General features: G+C 41.7%; 1 protein-coding gene across 1 annotated transcript in view; it reads left to right on the plus strand.

Annotated features, from left to right (window-relative positions):
- PTPRD (protein tyrosine phosphatase receptor type D) overlaps positions 1-21,050 on the plus strand; it is a 450,382-nt gene that overhangs the window by 168,162 nt on the left and 261,170 nt on the right. Inside the window, exon 3 of the mRNA XM_070742569.1 lies at positions 11,297-11,442. Coding sequence (XP_070598670.1) covers positions 11,297-11,442 — 146 coding nt within the window. The remainder of the gene's footprint in view (positions 1-11,296; positions 11,443-21,050) is intronic.

Genomic DNA, 21,050 nt, shown 5'->3' on the forward strand with positions numbered 1-21,050 from the left:
GGAGGAAATTTTGGAGCTAACAAGAATGGAAGGTTTGTATGGGGGAAGGGAGCAAATTAACTCCACCAATCAATTTACCCCTCTTGTCTCATGGTGATACAGCCTCTGATAGGAACCATTGGGTAAAAACTGTAGGGTAGATTTGTTCTGGAAAAGGGGGAGGGAGAGAGTCATAGAGGGATGCAGAGATGTGGAGAAAGAGAGGGAGAGAGATACAGAAAGATGGGGGAGATAGAGTGGGAGAGGGCGCAGAGAGATACAGAGACGGGGGTGAGAGAGAGACATAGAAGGGGAAAGAGATAGAGAGAAAAGGTTTTTGTGGTTCTCTGTCCAATGATTGGCTGGGTAAGCATGGCTAGGGAGTCATGTGACTAAGTGGGAGTGAGTGATGTTGAGTTGGTTACACCCACCCAGGTTTTGTGGCTCCCGGTGTTTTTTTTTCTGTGGGAAACGAGGCCAAATGTCTCTTTGAGTGTTTAACTTTGCCGACTCTTGATCTAGCCTATCATCTTTCTCTCTTTTGTCTATTTCTCAACAAAAACAAATAAATTAAATACAATCTTTCTATTCTGGGATGTCTATTTAAAAAGACTCTAAAAGACTCAATATTTTTGGAGAGAAAATCTTTACTTAGTCTTTGATAAGAAATAAATATCCCAAAACATTTTATTCATGTTCATCTTCTGTTATAACTTTGTGGTAATGGCATTGCAGTTGGGATTGGAGTCTCTGCACTTGCATATAAGTGACAAATCTTATTAATCACATCATGCTAAGAACAACTTTGTATCATACAAAATGAATACATTTTGAAAAAATCCTCAGCTACTTTTCCCTTCCCTCCTGAAAATATTGGTAAACAGAATTAATTCAAAGCATTTTTACAACTTTGAATATTTGTGAAAAAAGTATTTTGTTTTATTCAGTTAAGCAATATAAACTGTAAATTAATATGTGGACAGTAAAGTTTGACTTGGTTTGGAATTTTTTTTTGCCCTGAGGTCTTGGTAATGTATTTCTAAAAGGGTATAATCACCATAAATAAAATATGCAGCTATAACAATTACAGAATATAGCTAGTTATTCAAATATAATTTGGGGCATTGAGAAATATAAGACTTTGTTCCTACATGTAATTCACTGCTTAACATCCTGTTTATCACTTAATAACATTTTCAGTATACTGCATCATTATTACCCATGTAATCAGACACTTTTTGAAATATTAAACCAAAAGGCATCCATTAATAAAACATGTCTCATGTTACTGAAACTGTAGAAAGAGACTCACTATATCAGGCTGGTAACATTTGTTAATAATGTTTGGGTTAGACAGAATAGAACAATGATGGTGAACCTATGTCACATGTCCCCAAAGTGGCACATAAAGCTATGCCGCTTGTGAGCATGTGCACTGGCCAGTTGATCAGTGCGTGCGTATGCATTGCAATGACGGGAAGACTTGCTGGCCAGCGTGCGTGTGTATGCTGGAAACTGGAAGTTCATTTTCCAGCACACGCATGCCCCCTGGGCAGCTCCTCTTCCTGATCACAGCCCAGACAAATGTGCAAAATGCTCCATTTTTAGCACTCGGTGCCGAAAATATTCACTATAACTGGAATAGAATACTGTATTTCCTTTGTAACCACAGAGAAGGCTCTTCCTCTGGGGCCCACTAGACGACATTGTTTAGTCGACGGGACCTGGAGAAGGCTAACTCTCTGGGACCTAATTGGCCGCTGGGATTCGTGCGGCAGAAGACGATTCTGAAGGTATTCTGGTCTGATTTTATTTATTTATTTATTATTTGGATTTGTATGCCGCCCCTCTCCGAAAACTCGGGGCGGCTCACAACTGATGCCATTTAGGACTTTATAGGTCATTACCAACACTTTAAATTGTGACCGGAAACTAATCGGCAACCAATGCAGGCCGCGGAGTGTTGACGAGACGGAGTGTTGACGAGCCCCATGATAGCTGTCGCAGCCGCATTCTGCACGATCTAGATTTTCTGAACACTCTTTAAAGGTAGCCCCATGTAGAGAACGTTGCAGTACTTGAATCTCAAGGTGTTGAGGGCATGAGTGACTGAGCAGAGACTCCCTGTCCAAATAGGGACGTAGCTGGTGCACCAGGCGAACCTGGGCAAACGCCCTCCTTGCCACAGCCGAAATATGGATTGAGGAGAACACCCAATTTGCAAACCCTCTCCAAGAGGGTCAAATATTTCCCCCCCCCCCCCAGGAAATGGACGGACAGATGGGATTGTCCTTGGGAGGTAAAAGCCACAGCCACTCTGTCTTGTCAGGGTTGAGTTTAAGCTTGTTGACACCCATCCAGACCCTAACAGCCTCCAGGCACTGGCACATTACTTCCACTGGCACATTACTTCGAGGTGATGAGGGCATGAGTGACTGTGAGCAGTGACTCCCGGTCCAAATAGGGCCGCAACTGGTGCACCAGGAGAACGTGGGCAAACGCCCCCCTCGCCACAGCTGAAAGATGGTTCTCTAATGTGAGCTGTGGATCGAGGAGGATGCCCAAGTTGCGGACTCTCTCTGAGGGGGTCAATGACTCCCCCCCAGGATAATGGATGGACAGATGGAATTGTCCTTGGGAGGCAAAACCCACAGCCACTCTGTCTTGTCAGGGTTGAGTTTAAGCCTGTTGACACCCATCCAGACCCTAACAGCCTCCAGGCACTGGCACATTACTTCCACTGCTTCACTGACTGGACATGGGGTAGAGCTACATAACTGGGTATTATCAGCATATTGATGATACCTCAACCCATGTCCTTGGATGATTTCACCCAGCAGTTTCATGTAGATGTTAAAAAGTAGGGGGGGGGAGGACCGACCCCTGAGGCACCCCACAAGGGAGAAACCTAGAGGTCAACCTCTGACCCCCCCCACTTACACCGACTGCAACTGACCAGAGAGGTAGGAGGAGAATCACTGCAGAACAGTGCCTCCCACTCCCAACCCCTCCAGCCGGCGCAGGAGGATACCATGGTTGATGGTATCGAAAACCGCTGAGAGGTCAAGAAGCACCAGAACAGAGGATAAACCACTGTCCCGGGCCCGCCAGAGCTCATCCATCAGCGCGACCAAAGCAGTTTTTGTGCTGTAGCTGGGCCTGAAACCTGACTGTTGAGGGTCTAGATAATCGGCTTCTTCCAAGGACCGCTGGAGCTGGAGCGACATCACCTTCTCGACAACCTTCTTCATAAAGGAAAGGTTGGAGACTGGACAATAGTTGTTAAGAATGGCTGGGTCCAGGGAACCCTTCTTGAGAAGGGGGCACACAAGTGCCTCCTTGTAGGGAGCCGGAAAAGACCCCTTCCTCAAAGAAGCTTTGACAATCTCCTGGATCCAGCTCCGTGTCACCTCTCTGCTGGCCGAGACCAGCCAAGAGGGACACGGATCCAGTAAACAGGTTGCGGAACTCACAGCTCCAATGGCCTTGTCCACTTCATCAAGTGTCACCAGGTCAAACTCCTCCCAAACAGGTGGACAATGACGAGCTCCAGTCACCTTGACTGAATCATTGTCAGTTGACTCTGCTATCCAATAGGAGTCAAGGTCTGTCTGGATCCAAGCGATTTTATCAGTGAAAAATGAGTTAAAATCCTCGGCACTGCTCTGCAAGGGGTCCCCAACTCCCCCTGATTGAGAAGGGAGCAAGTTACCCTGAACAGAGTGGCCGGGCGAGATTCTGCTGATGCAATCAAGGCATGCTACGCACATCTTGCCGCCTTGATTGCACCACTTTGTAAGCCTTAATATGAGCTCTTACAAGTGTTCGATCGGACTCGGATAAAAGTTTGCCATTACTGCCTTATAGGGGTTTTTTTTTTTGTCATTCATGTCGATAAATGTCAGATTGCTAAATCTTCATGGTTTAATATTGAAATACTTGTATAAGATTATTCATCCAATGGAAATAAATGAATATGTTTGTTTTGAAATTAATGGATATTCATAAATATTACTCATTTTTAATTATTTTTTGAACTAGTAATATGCCCAGACCTTTATGGTTTGACAGAGTTAAAATACAAATAAATATATATTAGTAAAGTGAAATGCAGTCCTAAGAAAATTAATGTTTTATAGGTATAAAAGGTGATGTTCAAAAGAAAAAATGAGTGAATACAAATTTATACACATGAACTTATTAAAATAAATAGCAGAATTGTGGGTAAAAATAAAAAAGTAATAAAAAATATGTTAGTAATTTTGACAACTCATGCAGTAAAAATATATGTAAGAATATCGTATAAATATTTATAGGTAAACAAAATAATTCCAAGGTTGTGATTAGTAATTTTAAAAATCCTTTAAATCTTTTATTAGGTTTGATGAAAAGTTCTTCATTTATCCTAGATATTTATCTATTTGTCTAGCAAACGTTAGATTTAGGATGAAGGTTTGGCAATATCTGATTGGATTTATTCTTAATACCATCCTATGTGCATTATTACCCATAACAATGTGTCAGGCTTGGTATTACTTGATTGACAGTTTATACCCTCAACAAAATTCTAGACAAAACTTTGTTTAGCAGTTAGAAAGATTTTATGAAATCATTCTCACTTACTTGCCCTTTTAGAAATAAAAGCTAATTAACTTCTTGCACAAGCCAATTTGCAGGTACATTGTAAGCACAGGTTAGAATTAAGGAGCAGTAATTGCTTATAATGATGATCAGCATAACTGATGTGATAAATTATGATTAATGAGTAAATTAGCAGTGAATGCTATAAATGACTCTGCTATGAAAATTATTTTAAAAAGAAGTGAAGGGCAACCAAACCTACTAAGTGTGCTAGATATGAGTAGTAATATTAACTCTTAGATGTAATATTACAACTCTGGTATAATTCCGAATACTTATCTGTATTGATTTGTTTATTTATAAAGAACAGATTTGACAATTTTTAGCCGAAAGGGCTTTTAATCTACAAATAAATGCAGGGCAACATCAGAAGAATGGGAAAGAAATAGCAGTGGTAAATCACTTAGCAGAATATTGTATTACTGCTCATTTTTAACTCATAGCTGGGAATTATAATTTAGAAACAAGGCGGGCTGTAATGTTGCATATTTCCACATTCTGAAAATATGTGTAGATGAATGGATATAATGAACATTATTTTTATATTCAAAAGAAGATTTAAGATAAAGAAAACCAACAATACATGGGGCTCATCCCTTAATGTTTGTGGAAATTTTCAGTCATCTAAATATTTAAGATTGCTGTCTGCAAAAGAAGGTGCCCACTTATCCTTGAGCGCCTCCCAAATAATTCCATAATGATTGGAAGCCCATCTGAATGGTTTAATGTCATGACTCGGGCAAGAACAGCTGTCAAAAACTCCTTCAATGGATAGCTCATGTTCTTTCACAATAAGTCTTTTAATATATTTTAACTAAGAAGAACTACAGTGGAACCCCGACATAAGAGCTGCTCTACTTAAGAGCAACTCGAGATAAGAGCTGGGAGGGGAGAGATATTTTTGTTCTACTTACAAGCCCAAATTCGAGATACAAGCGCCAAGGAGCTGTCTCCTGAAGCCAAACGCTAACTTCCGCGTTCGGCTTCAGGAGACAGCTGCGAAGAGGCGCGCGTGTTTTAAAAGGTTGCAGCCGGCCTGGGGGGCTCGGGGGGGGGTGCTTGCAGCTTTCTTTCTTGCTCTTTTTCTTTCTCTCTTTTACCTTCCCTTCCTCTATTTCTTCTTTTCTTTCTCCTTCCCACCTTCTTCCCTCCCTCCCTCCCTTCACTCATTCCTCTCTTACTCTCCCCTTTCATAAGTTTCCTTGCTTCCTTCCTGTTCCTGTCCCTTCCCCCTTTCTTTCTTTCTTTCTTTCTTTCTTTCTTGCTCTTTTTCTTTCTCTCTTTTACCTTCCCTTCCTCTATTTCTTCTTTTCTTTCTCCTTCCCACCTTCTTCCCTCCCTCCCTCCCTTCACTCATTCCTCTCTTACTCTCCCCTTTCATAAGTTTCCTTGCTTCCTTCCTCTGTTCCTGTCCCTTCCCCCTTTCTTTCTTTCTTTCTTTCTTTCTTTCTTTCTTTCTTGCTCTTTTTCTTTCTCTCTTTTACCTTCCCTTCCTCTATTTCTTCTTTTCTTTCTCCTTCCCACCTTCTTCCCTCCCTCCCTCCCTTCACTCATTCCTCTCTTACTCTCCCCTTTCATAAGTTTCCTTGCTTCCTTCCTCTGTTCCTGTCCCTTCCCTCTTTCCTTCCTTCCTTCCCACCCTCCGTCCATTCATTCACCCATTCCTCTCTTGATCGCTTAAAGCCGGTCCCTGGTGCAAAAAGGGTTGGGGACCTCTGTCCTACAGGATTGGGTGGCAGAGAAGTTGAACATATGTAAATTTAAAAGTTTAAGAAAGTTTACAAGTTAAGTGAAAGAAACTTCATTATTCATTTATATGTACATGTACATTTCTTCATTAAAAACATGTCTTTCTGCATAATTTAGACTAACTTTGTGAGTTTTTTGAGGGCTGGAACCAATTAAAATTATTTACATTAATTCCTATGGGGAAAAGTCGTTCGAGATAAGAGCTGCTCGACTTAAGAGCCCAGGTCCGGAACGAATTAAACTCGTATCTCGAGGTACCACTGTATATTGAAAAATAATCACAGAAATAAAACATGTTTTATGTACTTAAATTCTAGTTTTAATAAAAATGTAAACTCTCATAGTGATTTAACTTAAAGTGATTCACTTTAAGTTAAATACCTAAATATATTTAGTTTAAAATATTATATTTTGAAATATAAATGTAATTGTCTAATCAAATATTCTATGGGTTTTTATCTATCGGTTTAAAAATTGGTATAATCCAGTAGTTAGTATAAATCAGGATTCCATCTCATGATTAACTCTGTTGTCTCTGAATGAAATGAAATTGCAATTATGACAAGCAGGCAATATTAATCTACCTTTATGTATATATGTATAAATCTTTTTTGTCGTCCATTCAAAATTAGTGTTGTTTGTTATATAATCCACATATATGTGTTATTTAAATTTAAGTTTAACTTTGCAAACATTATTAACTTTACAAATATTATTAATTTCTGTTTGTCATTTTAACTGAAGTTTATTAATTTGTTATCTCAACTAGTTGTATATTTAACCTGTCAAATCATAGTCATATGCTATGTATGCACCAGTAGTGGATTCTAAATCCCGTTGCTACCAGTTTGTGTTTGTGCTCAACACTTCTGCAAATGTGCAGAAGTATCCTGGGTGAGTAGGCGGAGCCTCCTGTCACTACTACTGGTTCGCCAAACCAGGCCAAACCGGGAGCAACCCACCACTACTGTTCACACAGCATATGGCTATTATATGTGTAGGCATATGCTGTGTGTTTACTGGAGTCAATTCTGTCTCTGTAAGTAGGGTATATAGTTTTAGAATGTCTCCACATTGATTAAAAAAAATTATTTTAATGAACTTTACTAAACACGTGTTGAAAGAAAAAAAATATTTTCTAGATTTCATGTTAGCCCAGAACTGTTAATCGACAGAAAATTTGATCTTGATTGTTATTGTATTAACCTTGATTTTCTTATCAGTTTTTAAAATAAAATATTAAAATTAATTATAAATCCACACCAAAAATTGAATGTATTCATAAGTGTAAATATCATTAATTGTAATTAAGTAGTTGCATTTGATGAAACCACTTTCCATTCCTTGTAGAATGGATTAAGTATGTAATATTTTAGATTGGCATTAGGCTTTCAGTTAACTTGTACTTGGTAAATTTTATTTATTTATTTATTTATTTATTGGATTTGTATGCTGCCCCTCTCCGTAGACTCAGGGCGACTAGCAACAGTAATAAAAACAGCATGTAAATCCAATACTAAAACAACTAAAAAACCCTTATTGTAAAACCAAACATACATACAAACAAACAAACAAACATACCATGCATAAATTGTAAAGGCCTAGGCGGGAAAGAATATCTCAGTTCCCCCATGCCTGACGGAAGAGGTGGGTTTTAAGGAGCTTACGAAAGGCAAGGAGGGTGGGAGCAATTTTAATCTCCGAGGGGAGTTGGTTCCAGAGGGCCGGGGCCGCCACAGAGAAGGCTCTTCCCCTGGGCCCTGCCAAACGACATTGTTTAGTTGACGGGACCCGGAGAAGGCCCACTCTGTGGGACCTAACTGGTCGCTGGGATTCGTGCAGCAGAAGGCGGTCCCGGAGATAACCTGGCCTGGTGCCATGAAGGGCTTTATAGGTCATAACCAACACTTTGAATTGTGACTGGAAACTGATCAGCAACCAATGCAGACTGTGGAGTGTTGGTGTTACATGGGCATTTTTGGGAAAGCCCATGATTGCTGTCGCAGCTGCATTGTGCACGATCTGAAGTTTCTGAACACTTTTCTATTAACTATTAACTATTTGTAGTTAATTTTCTTTTTAATTATAGGTTGTTTCTATCCTTGATTAGTTTCGATCCATTCCTTCTTGTTAGGTGCTAAGGATATATAGTGTTCAGAATCATTTTCAAGATATATGGGCACTGTTGTGAGTGTGCCTTGTTCACCTCTGGTCATGTCAGATTCTGAGGAGGGTGAGCCAGGTCCCTCTGGATACCCTGGGCCAGTGGGGTTACCAGAGAGTGAGAATGAGGGGGAAAGTGACCTGAGTGAATCTGAGGAATCACTAGAGGAAATGGGGGAGTGGTCCCAGTTGGAGGATGAGGAAGACATTAGAGTGGATAATCTGTGGCTATAGATATAGATATAGGAGATTTCTCAGAAGGCAAAAGGACTTGCATAGTAAAAGGAAATAAGCTTACAGCTTTACCTCTTTGGGGTGTGATGTCACTTCCATGCAGTATAAAAGCGAAGGATTTTGGTAATTGGTTGTGGGGTTTCAATGTCGTTCATGGAAGAGGTGTTAGAGTAGGGGTGTGCTTGAAAAAGGCTTCAAAAACATGATTCCTGCCTCACTAAAAGACATAAATAGACTGGCGCAGCAGGTAGAGTGCTATACTGCAAGCCACTGAAGCTGACTGAAGGTCAGCGGTTCAAATCTCATCACCGGCTCAAGGTTGACTCAGCCTTCCATCCTTCCGAGGTGGGTAAAATGAGGACCCGGATTGTGGGGGCAATAGCCTAGCTCTGTTAAAAAGTGCTATTGCTAACATGTTGTAAGCCGCCCTGAGTCCAAGGAGAAGGGCGGCATAAAAATCGAATGAATGAATGAATGAATGAATGAATGAATGAATGAATGAATGAGGAATGTCATTAGGCCGAGTTGGCACTTTCCCCAGACTTTGCGTATGTATCACTTCAGAGAGAAAAATCACTCCTTTCTCCTGGACATATAATCTGCTTTTTGCTGTGTGTGGCTTTTATAGAATATGATTTTACCATGAAATAGTGGATTTTGGGTCTGTGGGTTTGTTCCGAGAGGCCGTGCACAAAACAGGCACTAAAAACAGAATTTACCTACACCTTCTCTAGCAGTAGTGTCTTTTCCCTTTTACTATATCATGAATATAGAATTCATATTACCTTGAGCTGTCATAATATGAAATATTACAAGTTACAGTTTTATAATTGGTATGATTGGGTCAGAAATATATTTATTCCCCTAGAAGTGATGTTTTTGTTTATGATCTTGCTTTCAGATCTTGCTTTATTTTCTCCCATAACCTTTAGATAGATCAGTTGAGGCACTAGGCAAAATTTTGAGGCTTGTCCTCAAGACTTATCTTCTTTTATAAGTATTGCAGATGTAATACAGTTATACATTGATAATACATTGTTTTATGAGGCTGAAGTTTATTGTTGATCAACCAGTCAATCATTTCCAACTCATGACCCAAGAACAGACATAAGGAGTAGGGTTTTTTAGTAGTTGCTCTTTCAGTTATTATAAACTCATAGTAGCATCTAGCTATTTTGTCTTCTATTAACCACTTTTTGATAGACTTTTATTTTTTCAAATGTCAAGTTTCTTACAAATAATCTTGCCTTCCCATTATTTTTTCAAAATAGCTCTAGCTTCATTATTAGTGTTTCCAGTGAACAGTTTGATTTTATTTCATGTAGTATTGAATTATTTGTTTTTCTTGTAGTCCAGCGTATTGTTAACAATCTTCTGCGACACTACATTTCAAAGACATCTGTTTTTCTTTATTTAAACTTTCTGATGGTTGTTCTTTCACAGCCATGTATTACAACAGAGAAAATAATATGCCTTGATGGTTCTCACTTTTACCGTCACTGTGATACTTTTGCACATTAATATGTTGCTTACACTTGTCAACTTTTGCCATAATCTCCTTATTTCTGGCTACAGTTACCATATTTTTCAATTTTTGAGACTGGATAAAGTCTTTAAGAAGAAACTATTAATTTGCTAATTGCAGTCTTTGCTACACATGGTTTCCTTTTTTGATAGAAATGGTTCATGAAGCAAGTTTATGGAGAACAGTTTTCTAAGTTGGGAAATTACATCAGCAAAGCTTTGCTATAAATTTTTAATTTTACATTTACATTTACATTTTAAATATAGCATATTTATTATGATGTCATAATTGAAGACTGAACAACTAGCAGGAAACTGCAACTTTATTTTATTTTCTAATTTATACATTGCATAGTTATATGTATAAGATTTCTGGTAATATCAACATGTATAATATATTAAGTCCTACCTGGAACTGGTATATTATAATGTAGTTAATGATGTTACAGATACTTCTTGACTTTCCATAATAATGGAGCTTGCCCCTTACTGCAAATTGTGATGATTGTAAAGCAGATTACCCACATTACTGACCTGATTTTGCAAGCTTTTTTGCAATGGTCATTAAACAAACACCATGTTATTGAGCAAACTAATTGTTTTCCGTGGACTAGTTTTGTTGAAAACAGCAAGTACAGGTAAATGCCAAATTTCAGCAAAAATATCATAAAACGTAACTGTATGATTGCAGATAACTGCAAACAGCTGAAAATGTGGGCCAGTTGCAAAATGCCCAAAAATTGATCATGTGACTGTGCAGCAGTGACTCTAAGAACTGTGGAAGTGGGTTGTAGGTATCTCCAGGGAGTCCCATTGTAACTTTTGAATGGTTCATAAGTGACCAAATATAAGTCAAGGACTATCTGTATATCAGCTTGCCTTTTTCTTTCAAAACTTTGCTCTGGGAGTTGATATTATTTGTTTTGGTTTAATATTTTTGAAATCCTGACATATTATTTTGGTGAGCTCTTTCATAGATTTATTTTACTCTTTCTTTTTTTTTTAGCACCACCAAAGTTTGCAAGAACACCTGTTGATCAGACAGGGGTCTCCGGAGGAGTTGCCTCATTCATCTGTCAAGCTACTGGAGACCCAAGGCCTAAAATTGTCTGGAACAAGAAGGGCAAAAAAGTCAGCAATCAGAGATTTGAGGTATTAGGTCCATTGTTCTGTTCCTCTGAAAAACATTACTTTAACATTTCTTGATTATTCCCTTTTGTTTCTGAATAGTATAATTTTAAATGATAGCAGCAATGCTCACAGTCATCTTTTAGGGAAAAATGACTTGTTTCAGACTTCCTTAAAAAATAATTTTATTTTTATTTGTAAAGTTATAGCTCTTGATTCTACAAAGATGTGCTGTGAATTTTTTTAACATTTCCTATTTATATAGGAACTAGTTATTACTGACATACCTGTGCAATAATGGCAGAAAAATAAGTACGTATTTCCTAAGCATTCTTAATGCTTGTTAAAGTAATCAACCTTATTATGCCCAGTATCATAGTTCTAACTCTTAGGGGTACTATGTGGAAACCAGCCAAAGAGTTAGAATTATGATATTGGGCATAATAAGGTTGGTTATTTCAAGCATTAAGAATCAATTTTATTCATACAATAAATAGATGTTTTGAGGGTTTGTTTTAAAAAGCAGCAAATTTTCATGTCAGGGTAATGAAAATAAAATAGAAGCATTAGAACAAAAATGTTAATAATAAATAAAAACTCTTTGTTTCCTGATGAGAAAAGATGCATGTTGATAAATAAAATGAAAATAGGTGAGTTGAAAGAATAGCATACAATATATTGTGATAGAGTGTTTTCCTTCAGGATGCAACTCATGGTCTTCTTGACTCTTTTGCCTTTAACATCAGTTTGGATGCCCCTTTTAAAAATGTTCAGTGAAAAACTCTGCCTTTTTTTGTAGTAAAATTTATAATACACCATATAAGAAATCAGACCAAAAACAAAACTCCACAACTCTTATGAGTCTTGTTCTTCTATGTAGACATAAACTATTTACTTTGCATATCAATTTGGAGTATCTAAACTTTATTGAGAATTTATATGATAGATCTCTTAATAAACTTAATGAATCTCTCAATCATTTTTTCTCTGAAACCAGATTTCACTAAAATGAATGTAGCCCTATTTCCTCCAAACAGAACCAATATGAAACAACTTTTTTTTTTCTTCCTCCATCCTTTTGGTTCCCCTTGATTTTCAGGGTTGCTTTTTTTTTAATATCTCTTTGCCTAAAATATCCCTTCAGCCTGATTACTTACAAAATCCTACAGGCATTTTATTACTTCTTCACCAGTATAACTTTATGCTAGGTCAACCACCAGTTTTAGCCTCGGGATCTTTTTTTTCAGAGAAGTTCCTTCAAACTAAAAAAATAAAAATAAATTCTCAACAGCTCCAAGCTTTGCTTTATTCAATCATAAACCAACTCTCAGTTGTCTTTTCCCAATAAACTTTAATTTTCACTGATTCTTTGCAACTTGAAAAGAATATCCAAAAGCACTGTTCAATCATCTTTTTAAGGTCCTTTTTTCAATTCAACTGTGTTGACTGATGGTTATGTTTTTTGTCTGTTAAAACCTCTTTAATAGCTACAAAATAGCAGCCATAAATATTATGATCCTAAACCAGGCATAGTAATTAGATTTTAACCTCACTCAGAAGAATTATGAGAATGCACAGTTCACAATATGTTATAATAAGCAAATTAACTGAACACTATGTTTTGTTGTATTTCATAATATATCAGAATAATGGATGGAGAGCCACTAACATAGAAACATAGTTAAATGCTACATTTTCCTTTCTGTTCTATCCATTTTTGACTGGGAAGAGCACTGTTATGGATTCTCTTGACAAAAGTTTATTTGAACGTCTATCTGTGTTCCCATGAGTCTTTAATTACACTATGAATTTTACATTTAAATCATGTTTCAGTTGTTAAAAAGAATTTAATTAAAATATGCCTGAATAATTGTTCTTTACTGGGACTGCACTGCAAAGAGAAAATGTGTGCTTTGGATCATGTGTGAAATTATATATATATCTGTTAGTAACTGTTTAAATTAATTAAACATTTTTACTTAAGTATTTCTTTCCTCAATAAATCTGAACTGTTACAACTGTTCATTAATGCCTGATCTTTTTCAGATATTTTCATGTTTTTAGAGGAAGTATATGTGTCTCCAGGCAAAACAAATGTGGTAGCCCTCTAGTCTTTCCATGTATATTCTCTTCTAAGATGCAGTCAATATTTCATATATGTAACTGCAAGTTACAGTACTTTAATTTATATATGCAGTATCAGCAACTGTGCTATGCCATCAAATTTTTGACAAAATAAAAATTGAACCTTTCATCACTTAATAGAACATTGTTTGGCTTCATGAAATATGGAATTTTTTAATCTACTAGATCACTCAAAATATTTTAGCAGGGCTTTAAAAAATCTTTTTATTGTTTTTTATTTAGATAGAAAAATGCAAGCGGCTTTTAAAATATAAAATCTACCTATATACTTGACATAATAATTGTTTCACATGCACACAAACACACGTACAAATACACATACATAATGTAGATACACATACATACATATTGTTGTGGTTGGCTCTGGCCCAGCTCCTGCCCCAAGGAATGTGGAGGTGGATGCAGGGGAAACATCAACATGTCATAGGCCTGTTTTATTGCTGACAGAGTCAGGTAGTGCAGTTTCCTCGGATGAAGAAGAAGGTGGAGGTGACTTGGAAGAGGGGGGCTTGGCACACAGCCCAGAAAGCCAATCTCCATTATCTTCGGTTGATTCTGATGAGGAAGTGTTAGACCCACGCAGGCGCAGACTTATGCATAGAAGAGACCAATTGAGGAAATATTACAGGAGATAAGAGACGCCACCTGTGTTTGGGTGGGGCTCCAGTAATTAGAGCTGCTGATATAAATAGCAGCGTGCTGGCTTGGGCCGTTGTGGAAGATTATCTGATCGTTGTTCTTCAGGACTGTGCCTTGCTGTTTCTGGACTTTGTTTGTTGATTTTTCACAACTTTGAAACCAAAGCAGAGCAAAGTGTGTGTGTTTCACTTCGTGGAAGAAGGAGGGCTGTGACGTTTCTTCACAGCTGCTAGCTAAGTACTTAAGGACTGATTAAGGGGATTGTACAGCCTACAAGGTTGTTTTGGGACGAGTGCTCTTTGCAATACAAAAAGGGTGCTTTGTTTCTTTTGAATTTTTGTGATAAAGAACATTGTTTTTGAACTTTCAAGTGTGTGTGTGTCTGAAATTTGTACCCTTGAATTTTCAGGAGACTCATACCATAGAGCCCGGCAGAACACATATGATGGATTCCCCCCCCCCCAACAATGTTAAAGTTACAATTGATATTTTGTATTTGCCAGAGTAAAGGGACGAGATATAAACCAGGTGAAATTAATTGCTATTTATGTATAGCTGTGGGTAGGATATGATTGATCATACTATTTGCAAGAGAAAGATAGCCAATCTTGTGCTTAGATAACAGAGAAGAACCGTTGTACATACCTGAACGGTCTTCTCGATGCACTGGAAGGAGAGTCCAACATGGGTAATTCACCAATCTTATTGGTAGAGACTGAGTTAATTTAAATATTTAAATATGAGGTAGTCACCGCCCCTTAGCAGCCCCCAATACCTCAGTTTTAAAAACGAAGCCAGTTTAAGGATAACCTGTTTATTGAACAATAACCATATAACCTCATAACTGTTTAACTTGTATCCCAAAACTCCGGCGACCTGGCGAAACAACCATGCCGGGTGGGTTTGGACTCTCCTTCCAGTGCATCGAGAAGACCGTTCAGGTATGTACAACGGTTCTTCTCCACTGCATCTGGAAGGAGAGTCCAACATGGGATATGCCAAAGATTACTGCCCATGGGAGGGAAAAGGCCGAGCTACGGTCGCAGGAGTTGAACACACTTGCTGCAAAACCCGTCTCCCAAACGAAGCTTCCGCCGAAGCTACTGAGTCCAGTTTGTAATGGCGTATAAAGGTGGTAGGAGACGCCCACGTAGCCGCCCTGCAAATGTCCTCTATGGACGCCTGAGTCCTCCAAGCAACCGAGGTGGCTGCACTTCTAGTGGAATGCGCTGTTACCCCGGCTGGAGGTACTTGAGACCGAGCTTTGTAAGCTTCCTCAATACAATCCCTCAGCCAGCGACTGATGGATCTAGCTGATACTGCAAGACCCATCGACCGCTGTCCAAAGGACACAAACAACTGCTCAGATTTCCTGAAATGTCCAGTCCGTCTGATGTAGATTTTCAAGGCCCTCCGAACATCTACCTTGTGCCATCTCAACTCGAGAGGGTGCTGTCCATGTGTGCAAAAGTCTGGCAACACTAATTCTTGAGCCCTGTGGAACCCAGAGTTAATCTTGGGAATAAATGAAGGGTCTAACCTCAAAACCACTCGATCTGGGTGGAATACACACAAATCTGCACGTGTAGACAGGGCCGACAGCTCCGACACTCGGCGTGCCGACGTAATCGCCACTAAAAAGGCAGTCTTTAAGGAGAGCAATCGTATTGGAATCGTCCTCATCGGCTCGAAAGGGGGGGCTGTAAGCGCCTTGAGTACCAGGGAAAGGTTCCACGTCGGGAATCTGTGTACTGGAGGCGCGTGGGTGTTAATCGCGCCCTTAATAAAATCCCTAATCCATGGATCTTGTGCCAGGGAGCGAGCGTGGGGTAATCGGATGATGGTTGCCAGAGCAGCTAAATGCCTTTTCAAGGTATTTGGGGCTAACCCTTTCTCTACCCCTGACTGTAGGAATCGTAAGATTGACACAACCGAAGCCTCCCCCGGATTAAGGTGGTGGTTCGAACAAAACCTACAGAAGGCCGCCCATGTGGCCTGGTAAAGTCTGATCGTTGATGGGCGACGTGCTGCCTGTATGGTGGATATAACCTCGTCTGGCAAAGCTTGCTGTCTCAGACCCGCCCTTTCAAGTGCCAGGCAGTCAGTTTGAACCACTGAGGGTTCGGATGGCAAACTGACCCCTGAACTAACACTACCTCGGGATCTGGAATCCTCCACGGGGGAGACACCGACAGGGCTACTAGGTCTGCAAACCAAGGCCGTCTCGGCCAATGGGGAGCTACCATTATCATCTCTGCCCCCTCCCGAATTGTCTTGTCTAATATCCTTTGAATGAGACACGTGGGGGGGAAGGCATACAGTAACCCCTGGGGCCATGGTGACCATAGGGCATTGACCCCTTCCGCCCCTGACGTTGGGAACCGGGAGAAAAACCTCTGCAATTGGGTGTTTGCTGGGGTTGCGAAGAGGTCCACCAATGGAAGACCAAATCGCAGCACTATCTGCTTGAAGAGTGCCGGGTCCAGTTGCCACTCCGAAGGATCCAGAGTGGACCTGCTCAGCCAGTCCGCTTGCACATTGCTGGTCCCCGCAATATGTTCCGCCGTCAGAGAGGCCAGATAAGACTCGGCCCAATCGAAAAGATCCGTGGCTTGAACCATGAGACGATGAGATCTCGTACCTCCTTGATGGTTCAGGTGGGCTTTCGTGGCCACGTTGTCCGTTAAAATCAGGACATGCCTGTCCTGAACCCAGGGAGCGAAGGCCTGAAGAGCTAAGAAAACCGCTCTGAGTTCGAGAACGTTGATATTGACCTGGGTTAAATCCTCCTGAGACCATAGGCCCTGAGCTATATGAGGACCCAGCCCGACAAGCTCGCATCCGTTGTGATAATCACACGCTCGTGGCTGTGAAGAGGAGAACCCTGGATCAACGCTGGGGACAACCACCATGCCAGCGACTGTTTGACTGAAGCAGGGAGTCTCACCTTCCGGTGCGAGTGACTCACCTTGTCCCTCTGGGCCGGAAGGAGGAACCATTGGAGGCCTCTCATGTGATGACGAGCCCATGGAACAATCCCTATGGATGAGACCATAGTCCCTAGTACCTTGGACAACGTTGCCAACGGTGTCTGCCTTTGTCGTCGAAGGCTGGATACCAATCTCCGGATATTGAGTACCCTCTCTGGTGTTAGGGAAACCATGTCCTTTGCGGGGTCTATGATGGAGCCCAGATGTTGGATTGATGTGGTAGGATGAAGATGACTCTTCTCCTCGTTGACCGTGTACCCATGCCCTTCCAGAGTTTCCCGTGTGAGCGCCAGATGGTGTTGCGCTTGGGCCATAGACTTGGACATAACGATTATGTCGTCCAAGTACGCCATAACCCTTATGGACTGGGCCCTTAGATGTGCTGTCAGAATGTCCATCAGCTTCGTAAATGTATGGGGTGCCGAAGACAGGCCGAACGGCATGGCACGGTACTGGTAGTGGACCCCATTGAGACAAAACCTGAGGTAACGACTATGTGCTGGCCAAACCGGAACATGCAGGTAAGCCTCTTTGAGGTCGATAGAGGTGAGGAAATCGTTGTGCCGAACAGAGGCCAAGATCGATGGTAGGGAGTGCATGCGAAATCTGCGATACCGAATGAAGGTATTCAGGAGTTTCAGGTTTAGGATCATCCTGAACCCCCCTGAAGACTTCGGCACTAGGAACACAATGGAATAGAATCCCGTGCCCCTGGCATGCTCGGGCACCCTCTCTATCGCTTGTATCTTGAGAAGGTGCGTTATCTCCAGTTGTAGATGACGCCTTTTGAGTGGATCTCACGTTAGCGGACAGGTGACAAACCGGTTTGGCGGGGGCTGCAAGAACTCCAGGCGCAGTCCTCGTGATATTGTGGCTATTGCCCATTTGTCGGAGGAGGTAATCCTCCAGGAGGCACTGAAGCGTTGAAGTTTGCCTCCTATGGGCTGTAATGAGGCCAAGTCATTTTGTGCGCCTGAAGCTCCTTTGGTTCCCTCTGAAAGGACGCCGAGACTGCTGGTATCCTCTGGGCCTATCCTGAAAGGCCGCGCGGTCCCCTCTAAAGGCGGGTTGGCCATACTGATTTTGAGCGTATGACCTATTGTTCTGTCCAGCCGAGGAAGAGGGGTCCCAACGAAATGGCTGACGGCGAGCGTAGGGATTGGGCCTACGCTCTTGGCGTCGGTATGCTCTGGGAAGGGTCTTCCGTTTGTCCTTATCCTCAATGAGGACAGGGTCCAAGGCTTCTCCAAAGAGCTTTTCCCCTTGGTATGGAGATGATGCCAGGTTCCACTTGGACTTCAGGTCCGCTGGCCAGCTCCTCAGCCAAAGGAGGCGTCTGGATGCAAGTGACGCCGCCATCCCTCTAGCCGAAAATTTCGCGGCATGTAGGGTAGCATCCGCTGAGAACTCCGCAGCTGCCAATAATTTACTCAGGTCCTGACGTAAGCGACCTTCTTCTGGACCTAGGCGGGCTTGTACCTCCTGCAGCCACATTATTGAGGCCCGATTGAAAAATGAGGCTGCGGTCGCTGCCCTAAACGCCCAGCTTGCCATTTGATGGGATTTTCTTAGTAAAATTTCCGCCTTTCTATCCTCTGGTTTCAAGCTATCGCCGGTTTCAGATGGTACCAAGGCCTTAGATATCAAAGTCATTACCGGCTGGTCTATGGGCGGAAATTCCAGCAGCTTTTCCATGTCATCATGTAAAGTATAAAACTTCCTTTCGATGACCGAAGGGCCTTGAGCTGCTGCAGGCTGCTGCCATGGGCGCTTGATGCTTTGCCTGAATATGTCCGAGGATGGCACATGATCAGTCTCGGGTTGGGGCTCCTTGAATAATACTACCGAAGGCTTAGGATCATCTCAGACCTCAGTAGCCTTGGTTGGACCCGGTAAGTCTGCCACCTGCTTAGCTTTATGCAGCAGAATCTTGAAAAGGGGAGCCTTAAAGAGCCCAGCTGTCACCGGAGGATCAGGAGCTGTCTCATCATCCGAAAAGTCATATTCTTTTTCGGCATCCTCTAGGGGTGACGGCTCCTCCATCCAGGACCCCATACCCGAGGGGGGCGGTGCAGCCCATAGGTTCCTGGGCTGTGTTGGGTGGGGGTGTTTGACATTCTGTTGCACCCCCGCTGCCATCCCTTGTGAGTAAACATCAGAGATGAGTCCCTGTAAGGCAGGGGACATCTGCTGCCAGGTATATGGTTGCACACGCAGCCCAGCCGCAGTGGGCGTAAAAGTGGCAGAAGGGGCACTCTTCAATGAGTGGCTGGCAGACCCTGGTCTTGGTTGCTGATGGCCAGATGGAGGAACAACCTGAGGCATAAATGGGTGCTGCCTCTCTGGAGACCAATCTCTCTCTGATAATGTCTCTGAGGGTCTCAAAACAGATAGGGTTGGTGGATCCCTGGCCTGCAATAAGGGAGAGACGGTTCTTGGAGCTAAGAGGGCTGCCTCTAGTTTCTGCTCCAACGCTTTAATGCGCCTCTCTGCCTCCTTGATTGAAGAAGAGGCTGGAGCCTTAGATTTTTCTTTGGACTTCCCCTTGCCTTTATCCTGAGGCAATACAATGGGGGAAGATGCTTTCTCTAAGGTCTTTTCCTCCATTACTCACGGTTAACAGTTGTTCTATTTTTGACAGAAGCCAAAGACACGCTGACAGATATAGCTGTCACTGAGCAAATGCCTTCAAAATGGCGTTTTGGCACCTCAGAGCCTACGCCTGTGTTTGACAGGTTGGTCGCGCCCAGTGATTGGGCGGAGAGCAACCTTATACCCACCTAAACAGGGCGGGCGCGTGCATCCGTTGCCCCAAAATGGCGCTCCCGCCTTTTTCGCCGCCTCCGCTACACTGGGGAGCTTCCTTTAAGGTGATGCCCCCCCCCACGATTCGCCTCTTCGAGCCAGCCGATCCAAGCGGCTTTTCGGCTCGGCAAACGGCTTTTGCTGCAGCGGCGGCAGCCGCAGCGACTTCAATCAATAGCCGCCAAACAGCTGAGAGGCGCTGGCCCGGCACCAAAACAAGTCGCTGTCAGTTTTCCATTGAAATCCTGCAGTCCAAGCTACCCAGTGAGGGGGGCGGACCCCCTCACCTTCAGCTGACAGCCGGGTATGACCACTGAGGTCGGGGACCCTAGGCTGAGGTGCTCCTCGTTAGGCATGGTACCCACTGAGGGAAGGGAAGCTCGAGGAGAGTAACGGTGGGGGTGATTCTGCCCGCGGAGGGCAGAGACCCCTTAAAATCCCTTTCATGATTCACAGCACCTGCAAATAGAAAGGGGAGAAAAACAGAAAAATTAATAATTAATTATTATTATATTATTATTATTATTATTATTATTATTATTATTATTATTACTACTACTACTACTATTAATACTTCATCAGAGAAGCAAACTCAACAGTCTCTACACTAAGACTGAGTTTTTAAAAACTGAGGTATTGGGGGCTGCTAAGGGGCGGTGACTACCTCATATTTAAATATTTAAATTAACTCAGTCTCTACCAATAAGATTGGTGAATTACCCATGTTGGACTCTCCTTCCAGATGCAGTGGAGAACAAAAATTGGATAAAAATATGTGATATAATAGAATCCATGTTAGTTGGTACTAAATCTTTCTCTTTTCTTCACCTATCACAAGCATGTCTCTAATTCTCTTCTAAAAGGCACTCAAGACCTGGTTCTGCCAGTGGGCCTGGGAACCCAGAGTGGGATGGAGCCCATTAAATGGCTCATGTGATTGGCTGTTACTGTCGCTAGGGTGGAAAGCAGGGTGTAATTTATTAATTAATTTGTTTTTTTAAATTAGTTTTACTTTTTTAAAATGTGGTTTTTATATTCTGTAAGCCTCCTTGA

This window comes from Erythrolamprus reginae, chromosome 2 (assembly GCF_031021105.1).
Source record: "Erythrolamprus reginae isolate rEryReg1 chromosome 2, rEryReg1.hap1, whole genome shotgun sequence".
Lineage (NCBI taxonomy): Eukaryota > Metazoa > Chordata > Lepidosauria > Squamata > Dipsadidae > Erythrolamprus > Erythrolamprus reginae.